At 38.3% G+C, this 10,090-nt stretch overlaps 1 protein-coding gene across 1 annotated transcript in view; it reads right to left on the reverse strand.

Annotated features, from left to right (window-relative positions):
- Positions 1-6,408: 6,408 nt before the first annotated feature.
- LOC138051637 (D-inositol 3-phosphate glycosyltransferase-like) overlaps positions 6,409-10,090 on the reverse strand; it is a 3,861-nt gene continuing 179 nt past the window's right edge. Inside the window, exons 2-3 of the mRNA XM_068897890.1 lie at positions 7,263-8,435; positions 6,409-6,844 (exon numbers count right to left, since the gene is read on the reverse strand). Coding sequence (XP_068753991.1) covers positions 6,816-6,844; positions 7,263-8,415 — 1,182 coding nt within the window. The 5' untranslated portion in view covers positions 8,416-8,435 and the 3' untranslated portion in view covers positions 6,409-6,815. The remainder of the gene's footprint in view (positions 6,845-7,262; positions 8,436-10,090) is intronic.

The following is a 10,090-nucleotide window of genomic DNA, read 5'->3' on the forward strand; positions in this document are numbered from 1 at the left end:
CCTTTGTTCAAAGGCTTTGACTTGGGAATTTGTTGCATCATTTTCTCTACACTATTATGCAATACCCTAGTGGTCTAATACCTTTTTCCTCTCATATCATTGTTTTTATTGTTCTTATTTGTTATTTTGATTGCATTGTATATTTTTTAGCCTATTTAAGTCTTAGTCTTAGAGAGATTCTTATTCCAAGTATTTTTAACCCTGTAACTCTATACTGAAGAAGCCCGAAGGGCGAAACGTTTATTAAAGAGTTTTGGCCACGGAAGAAGTTCGCTGTTTACTCTTTCTACACAAACTACAATTTTCGAGTGCAAGCGTGTAGTATCCTTTGGATCCTTCTTCCAAGCGGCATCACCGTTGGTAAGCCAATCTTCATTCAAATATATATATATATATATATATCTATGGGACTACTTTTAGCGATTAGTTCTATGAATTCTTTGTCGAAAAAAAACAAGACAAATTATTAAATTTCCAAATAGGTACATGTAATACTGCACACTGAGCAGCCATTGCGATTGTATTCATCTACGTCGACGTTTTCGTCCGTTTGTAAACCTAACGTCCGTTATCTTTCCGTCGCTTTATATCCTCTCTTCTTTCAAATCGCCTACAGGAGATGGGCGTGGTTCTTCTACGTCCATTGTCGCCGTTTATTAAAAACGATGCTTGAGAACTGAGCCAAAACATACGGTTTCCAGCAGGAGAGAGACCGACCACGTACGCCATTTTAATTTATTTTTCTCTCTCTGGAATTAATTGTTAAAGGGACAGTTTCACGGTTTTGCGCATGTCCAAGCTTTATCGCTAACAGTTGTAAATTTTATGGTTTCTTACTGAACCAGATGATGTTAATTAAACACAGAGGGTGAATGAGAGGTGAATATTAGCATACAAGAAAAACAAGCTATGCCTTATTAGTATTCTTTATATAAAGAATACTAACGAGGAGTGTTTTATCAGGATATAAAGCTCATCCACGTGACGTTTTATATCGGTGTTTTGATAGGCTGTTAAGCTCATGAATTATTAATGAGTTTTTGAGATACATTGAACTTAAAATTAAGTTAAAAAGTGACAGAATTTAAAATTTTCCTTGTCTTGAAACAAATTCAAGGTTCACTTTTAAACTGATAGCTTAAATATAAGCTATCCCTTTTTTTTGGAAAAAAATACAGTAGAACCTCCATTTAAGGGACACCGTCGGGACCAGCGCAGATTTCCCTTGAATAGCGGTTGGGTTGGAGTCAAAGATTAGAAGGAACGTTTTTCCGGGACTAAATTCTGTGTCCCCTGAATGGAGGTTTCCCCAGAATACAGGTGTCCCAAAGGAGAGGCTCAAATCTAGGTTATAATGCTTACATTCACTCTTAATTGAATGGCACGCAGAATAATAGGTGGTCAAAGCTGATCATGAGGTGTTGAAGTGAACTAGAGCTGGGAGCCCTTTTCTTGTGTAAATCTTTCTGGCAATTGACCGTGGGCTGTTTACATAATTATCAGAAGGACCACTCAAGCACAAGGAAGATTCTACACAAAGATTCAATTTTCTGGGTCAAGTACAATGTACTAGTGAGCCAGAAGTTCTTCATGGAAGTAAGAAATACCCGCCCACCATTGTATCACCTGGGTTAAATTCCTTTGTAGTTCTCTGTTCTGCCCCAAGGCTATTTTCTGGGTCCTTGGGTTTTCTGTTCTCATTAAAGGGGCCGTGTCACGGCAGCAGTTCATTTCGTATCGTTGTACCATTTAATCGACCCTTATCGCTATACAACTTAACGTTAACTCAGAAATTCCTTTTAGACAGCACCAACCAATGCTTCGTGACGAAAAGACGTCTGTCGAGCATACATAATAAAAGCTATGAACAACAGAGATCAAATTTAAAAAATTGTCACGTAGAACAGTTTTCAAAAACCCAAATCACAATCCATTATTTTGCCCATACCTACCTCCTTTCGCATTGGCTGCTTTATTCAAACCTTCCCGATTTATCAACATTTTATTATAATAAGACAGTTTTACAATATTTGTTACCCACAACTAGCATAGCTATTTGAGGTGGGCAACAATAAAACATAACAGAAGAGGCCCAGTAAAGAATACAAGAATAAACAAAACCAGCAAAAATAGGCACGCATTGCGTACGTGTGGTTAGACTGTTCACAGTCCCCTATTTTTCCGTTTGATCGTTTTCGAACCTGTATTTTTTATTGACAGATGCATTGTGTTATGGACCAATCAGGTATTGCCGTTGCTCGTGCAACGGGACTCGCTGAACACTAGTCGCAGTAAAGATCGGACAGTCTCCCTATTTTTCCTGCCAAAACCCCTCCACTCCCCCCACCCACTCAGTAGTTATATCGCTCTCCCCAGTTCGCGCTCGCTTTTTAAAACCAATATGGTGAAAGTTTGTGCTCGATCCCGACGATCAAACGGAAAAATAGGGGACTGTGAACAGTCTAACGTGTGGTAGTGCAGTACCACAGCGCTTTATTCCAAATTGTAATCTGAGCTGCGTTTTGTCTTCCAGGAGATTCAAGTTGTCTTCGCATAATATGTAGCTCTAATAGTACACGATATTGTTTTGGTACCGTATAACACTATAGTGCCATGAGAGATGTCTTGGGTAAATAGCCCCCCTAAGGTTACTAGCAAAATGCTAAACCCAGAAAGATTGAAGAGCGAGTAGTGACGTAGCATTGATGACAGATAGAATTAGGAAGACTAAATTCAGACGCTTTCAGAATACACTGTGACAATAATGTTATTGTCTTTCTCCATTGCGCACAATTCAAATTGCACATCTGCCAGTCCCATAAATAAACCACAATAATTATTTTAACATTCTGAAACAACGATTTCTGGCAGGAAAGACTGTAGATATAGAATTCCTCTTTACAGTTTTCGTTTTGCAAATAAACTGATCATCTTTGTTTTGATACTGAAATAATGAAAACATTGTGAATTTTGTAGATAAGACATACCGGTAAAAGGCCTTGCAGCATCACAATGTATTATTCAGTGTACGGTATTTTATGCAGAACCGGTTATTTCAAAGCCCCACTAATTCGAACTCCAGTGTTATTTCTTTCCCTTGTGAATTTGAAATAACGAGGTTCAACTGTATTTAAATATCCCAGTTGACATTTCTAAAACCCTAACCAGATGCACCCTCCCTTGCAATTTGTAGTCTTTGAAAAAATTTACAAGCAGGGCGCGTACATCCGGGCGCGTGCTTGATTTGAAAACAAAAGATATGATTGGTTCTGACCAACCCTATCTTTAAAAGCCAATCATAATCCAGAATTTCGACGTGTAATTAGCACTGGTATTACATTTTTGGCACTGGTGTATTACACTTTTTGTACTGTGTTACACCTGAACTGCTCTGCTCTCAGCAAATCAGAATTGTGTAGTTTTTTTCATATATATTATTGGAAACAATAAAAGTGAAAGTATTTAATAGGAGTGGAGTACTAATAATTTGCTCATTAGCACTTTCATGGTAAGTACATCTAGTAATGAGGGCTCTGCAGTACACTTAACTTGCAGTACGTATGGAAAAAAATGAGGTTTGGTTATCCCATAGGAAAATCAATGAGCAATGACTTCCTTGTTTACATGTACATTTTGTACGTCTTATTAACATACAAATTTGTTCTTAAAAAAGCATCTTTCTTTGCAAAATTTAAAAAAAAACCTTGTTAAACTAATATAGCTCCCAAGACATTGGAATGTCTCTCAAGACATTGGACTAATATAGCTCCCAAGACATTGGAATTAATTGTAAATGCTGAATTGAACAACTTATTTAATTGGTTAACCTCAAATAAACTTACACTTAACATAACGAAGACAAACTTTGTCATTTTTCGCCCACACCAAAAAAAGCTTAATTACCTTCCCCAAATTAATATTTTTGATAATGAACAAAATAAGAATGTTATTCTTGAACATAAGAACTGCATTGAATTTCTTCAAGAGATTATAAAGGTAAGAGAAGTAATCCCTCATACTGGCCCTATTCCCATCGTAATCCCTCTTAGGTTATTTTTAGATGATATCAATTTTCCCGCGGATAATGTTACCGCGCGCGTTACGTGGAAGTTTCGTGGAGGAGGGAAAGTGCAGCAAATTCTGTACGATGCCACTCTCCGTTTTCAAAACTGAGTTTCATGGCCTGATAAAATTCATTGTCTGCAAGATACAGGTTTCAAACATACATCCTTGGAATTGCTTACCTGTCTAGTTTACAGTGAAACCATTTTGAAGAATTTCCAATCTATCAAACCGTGTTAAGGACGGTGCCTACTATTGTTATTGCGCATACGTTCTGCGCATCTCCAGATACTCGGATTTCCTATCGCCGATCCTTACTAATACAGGGATATTATTGCGCGCTTTAAAACTATCCAGAAAAAGTAGATCTTAGATAGTCCTATAGGTATCCAAAAATAAAATTGGTTGTAAACATGCATTTTTGATAGATAATTAAGCTTCAATTTGAGAAAGAACGCCATAAATTGCGTTGTATTTTAAAGCTTTTTACAAATATTATTGATGAATTATCTTTGAAAAATGCGAAGTTACCCCCAACTTTCTTTTGGATTTCAATAACACTTGTTAAGATCTACATTTCCTGCATAATTACACACCGGGGCAAAAATATCTTTAATTAGTAGGCACCGTCCTTAAATAATTTTGACAGATGCTGATGTGTTTACCTTGGTTGCATTGCGTTACTTGTCCATTTTAGTGCGCACTTTCGCATCGTCTACAAAATTCTGTCGCTTACAAAACTCGTCCCTGTCAAGATACAGTTTGCAATCATATATCATGGAAATCGGTTAACTGTATAATTCACTCTGATACCAATTTTACGATTGTCTAATGTAGGAAACCATGTTAAATAATTTGTAAGAAGGAGCTATATTTTACGCGTGCGTTGCAAATTGACTTCCATCCGATCTTACGGTTTTAAAAATTTTTATCGTGCGGTCAATTGAAATTTTCCTGTCATGTGTGGTACTGTTTGAAAGCGTTAGCTGTCTAATTTATGAATATCATAGAATTAAGTCACCATTGTTTAAGTCCGCTAACAAAATCGAGAACGCGTTGACCAAGTCAGGAATATGTTACTTGGTGACTGTAGTCCGCGGTATTTCATTAATTGTGTACAAAATTCTGTCGCCTATGAAACTCGTTACTTTCTAGATACAAGATGCAAAGATATATCATTCAAATCGCTTAACTGTGTTGTTTACAGTGACACCAATTTCAACACTGTCCAATGTACGAAACCGAGTTTAATAATTTTGAAAGATGCAGGTATATTTAACATGCGTGCTTTGCAAATTGACTTCCATGCGATACCACTTGTTCATACATTTTTATCGTACTGTCTGATATCCGTCTAATTTATGAATATCTAAGAATTAAGTCGTCAGATTTTAATCCCGCGAAGAAAATCAAGAACGCGTTAATCAAGTCAGCGATATATTACTTGTTGACTGTAGTCTGCGAATTGCCAATGTTTACAAAATTCTGTCGCTTATAAAACTCGATCCTTTCAATATACAGGTTTCAAACATCTATAACTGAAATCGCTTAATTGTCTAGTTTTCAATGATACCACATTCAAGGTTGTGCCATATACGAAACCGTGTTAAATCTTTTCCTAAGGAGACAGCTATATTTAACATACGTGCTTTTGCAAATTCACTTGAATCCGATAACACGGGTTCAAAAATTTTTATCGGACGCTTGATTCAAGTTTTCCTTTCATGTTTGGTACTGTTGTAGAGCTCTATCTGTCTACTTTATCACCATATAAGAATTAAGTCATCATATTTTAATCCCGCAAAGGAAACCGAGAATGCGTTTATTAAAGTCAGAGAGATCGTACTTATCGACTATAGTCTTCCATTTGCCATTCTGTACAAAATCCTGTCGGTTACATAACTCGTTCCTTCCAAGATACAGGTTCAAAACATAAGTCGTTGAAATCGCTTAACTCTATAGTCAACAAGTCACTTTCGTCCACGAAATGTATATACGCGTTTGTCTCAACATCCTCCGCCATTTTTGTTTGATGGTAAATCGCGAACGACGCGAATCATTGCGTGAGAATTCGCTCAGCTGTCAACATTGGTAAAAAATGAGGACATGTGATTGGCTATCAGTTAACCCTCGTGGGAATACCGGATCTCGCAGGAGATCTAAAAATAACCTAAGAGGGATAACGATGGGAATAGGGCCAGTATGAGGGATTACTTCTCTTACCTTCATAATCTCTTGGTATTAGTATGTTCGCTTTGTTCTTTTCTTTCGTGGGCATTAATTATTTCGAATCCGGTATTTGAAAGGCCTGCCAAAATTTACTCGTGCTTATTTATCAGTTCCTAATTGCACTCGAGATCATGTGATTACCTATACCAATCAGTTGTTAGTCTGACAAAATTACTCGTGCTTACTTATACCAAAATGCACTCGGAATCCTCTGATTACCCAACCTCGTTCCCAGGGTATCTTTGTCGATGAGGACGATGGAGACCCTGGGAACGAGGTTGCCGACAACCTAGACTTAATTTTATCGAAAGGCATTTGATTATGTACAAAGTCATTTGCTGTCAACATACAAAAGTTATCCAATCCCTTTCATGCCCCCTCCCCTCCCTCCTCTTCCTTTTACAAGATGTCCTCTTCGATTGAAAATTTGTGGAGCGTCTTTTTCCTTTTAGGCTACCTGACTGATTGTCGTAAACTACTTTGTTTTCAGTGTGTTCGCCAGTTTGTTTACTGTCTTCTGCCCTTTAAGAGTTCTGAGCTTCAAGGTAACCACCTAAAAACAAAAATGATGGGAAAAATGTAGTAATAATCTATGGTCTTAAGTCTAATTCCATTCTCTAACCGCGCGCCAAAACAAACGGTTTTCCTTCCGATTAACAATTCGTCCAATTTTGATCTGCGTCAGGGGTATTCTTTTTTCATGAGCATGAATTAAAATGCAGATAGATTCAGAAACGTAAAGGGAAAATTTACAAAACTCGTAGCTAAGAGTCTAAGGCAGCCTAATATTGATTGTGATAGAGACGGCTCAAGACATAAGGGATTGAACCCGTGGAAAACATCCATGTTTGCAGATGAGCAAATATAGAGTCGGAACAAAGGAAAGTCGACCAAGGAAGATTTCTTGATATGGTCGGCGCAAGGCATTAGTCTTAATTGATAGTTACATATTATTGTTTGTTCATTCATACCCTGTAAAAGATTCTTCATCTTCTCGAGAAGATCTTCGCTCTGCTCTCCCCAGCTGTATTTCTCTGTGTAGAAGGTGCGCAAAGACTTGACCTCATAAAGTCGTGTCTCCCTTTTTTTGTTCCAGATTCTCTTGGTGGTTGCAACCCATGCATTGACATCGTCTGGGTCAATGACAAATGAATCTCCGAATGGTACATTGCTCAGGGCTTCTCCAAATCCCGAGTTCTTGCTGACGATCACAGGTAGCCCAGCTGACAGAGCCTCCAAGCCTGTCAAACCAAACCCTTCTGTTCGAGAGGGCATCAGTACAAGATCCACCTGATGGAATAATCGATTCAATTCTTCTCGGGTTTTGACATAGCCTCTCACCTTAAGGCGATATTTAGGAATACCGCATTCAAGTAATCGAGTGGCGACCTCCTGCTGTTTTCCATTCGGTGCTCCAACAAATATTAGATGAGTGTCAGGTAATGCAGCAACTGATCTTGCTGCAATGTCAAACCCTTTTAACTGGAAGTCCTCAGCGTCTCCACACCCAAACACTAACACATTGCAGTGTTTTTCGTCATCAGGAGCTTGCTGAACATTAACAAATTCATCAAAAATACCGGGAGTTAAGTCGAAAACATCTCGATCTTTTTCACAACTGCAGAGATATCGGCGAAAGGCGTCTGCCAGCTTGGGCCCGACTGCCACAACAAAATCCGCCATTTCGCACAGCTTCACTTCGTCATTGTGTTTCTCTTCGCCCTTTGAGATTGGATTCTCATAACCTTTGAACATGCCTAGTTCCTCTGGGTCAGTGTGTACTACTTGAACCCACTGACATTTGTGAGACCTGCGGATAACTTGTGCTTGGCGACCAAGTTTCACTCCATGGCCAACAATGACGTCCATTCGCAAATCCTCTGGTGGAAAGCTTAGCCATTCCAGCTCTTCATACCCAGAGAGTGGTGTTGCCTCACGAATCGTTATGTCATGGCTGTGAGCTACCTCCTTATCTTCGTTGGAGCATTTTGGTAAAAAGAAAGTGATCTTGACATCAGGAAATTTAGCCAACTGTATGGCTAACTCTCTGTTTATGGTCGAGAGTCCACCTTTGGTTGATCCCCACTCTGAGGCTAAAATGGTGACTTGAAAGGTAGTTGCCATGGACAAAATTCCTACTTAGTCTGAAAAAGGGAAAGAAATACATAGTTACATTTGACGGTCCGGAAAGGTCGACGTTCCACTGCAATAAAATGGCTATTACCTAGAGCCGGACTGGATGGTAACTTTGATCTGCTTGGATGATCATAGTTATTAAGTTGTCTCCGTAGAGCATCAGTTGAGGCCTAGCCTCAGTGTCCGTGAAATACATTTGTTTCGGCTGCCGAGGAAACAGGCAGATGCCTTTACAGCGATGAAACTTGTGATGGTGGAGTTAATGACCACTTTTCAGACTTTTACACTGGACACGCATGGTGCGTCGGGAAAACTTTGGGCAATTTATTTGAATACGTCTTTTAGTTCGTTATTTAAGTTCGCATTATGCGTCTGTAGTATAAAAACGGCCAATTAGTTTGTCTGGATGTTTTAGTCGAGAGAACAGTAATTTAAAGCGATCAAGCATAGCCTTTAGCAGACACTTCAAGAGTCACATCGATGATCGATCGATGATCGATGATCGATCGATCGAGTCACATCACATCGATGATCTTGATCGCGGTGCATTTCGGCTTTCGTCCACCTGGTCCAATTGCTCTGGAGAGTGTGATCGACTTGAATTAAGTTAAAATTAAATAATCTCATCTCATAGTCACTGCTTGTTTCCTCGGCGGCCGAAACAAGCGTATTTGACACTGTTCAGCCGTATCGCTCTCCCTTTCAAAGACCAGGCCTGAGCTGATATTTTACGCCGATTACTTTTAACAAGTAGAATACAGAATTTAAAAAAATTCTGTAATCTTTATTCTTTATAACAACATTATTGAAGAAAACTTCAAATGAGTTACAGCAACGAAGAACCAGATCCCCATATAAAGCTACATCCCTAAAAGAATTACATAGCAAAATAAATTATATGAAATTTAATCTATATACAATAAACTTTAAAATCGTGAAAATTGAGAACGTTAAAATTAAACAGTTATTTCGACAAGGTCAAGGTAGATTATTAAATGAAAGATCTGATAGCTGGTCGAAGGAAACACACAAAGCTTAATCGACTCCGATGACTAGTTTGATTTTAATGAGAAAGTCGTTTTAAGTCAAAACACATGCGTTAAGGTGTGTAACAACTCAGAAAAACATTATTTAGGTCTAAGCACCCATTTTAAAACGGTTAGGTTTCATTAATTGTGAGTTAGGGCTAGTCTGCGTTCTGTGTAGTCTTCAAGTGTCAGAGACTGCATGCAAATCTGTTGCGCACTGAACTGTGATTAAAGAATTTATTTGTTTGGATCATAGTTAAATCTTCAATCTGTTAGCGCAAAATGTTTATGTCCTTAAAACGAAACGAAAATGAAAGTGAGCGACTGGTTTATGTTACATTTTTCAAAAGATTAATTTGAGACCGTGTGCGATTGATTTCAATTTGAGGCATGATTCATTCCAAGAGTCTCGAATGGAAGTCTGAACCAAGATATACATCTTCAACGAAACTGTCAAAGAAGAATAAAGTCACCGAAAAGAAACAGGTTATTTCGTGGTGTGGCTGTAACAAACCCAGTTGTTCAGCTTTGCCGGAAACTTGGCATTATTTCACCAGTTCAATGTTATTTCCGCCTGAAGCGTATTTACAATTTTGTTCCTCTCTTGTAACCTGTTAAAAGCCTCGCGCATTTAC

The sequence above is a fragment of the Montipora capricornis genome, chromosome 6, assembly GCF_036669925.1.
Source record: "Montipora capricornis isolate CH-2021 chromosome 6, ASM3666992v2, whole genome shotgun sequence".
In the NCBI taxonomy this organism is placed as follows: Eukaryota; Metazoa; Cnidaria; class Anthozoa; order Scleractinia; family Acroporidae; genus Montipora; species Montipora capricornis.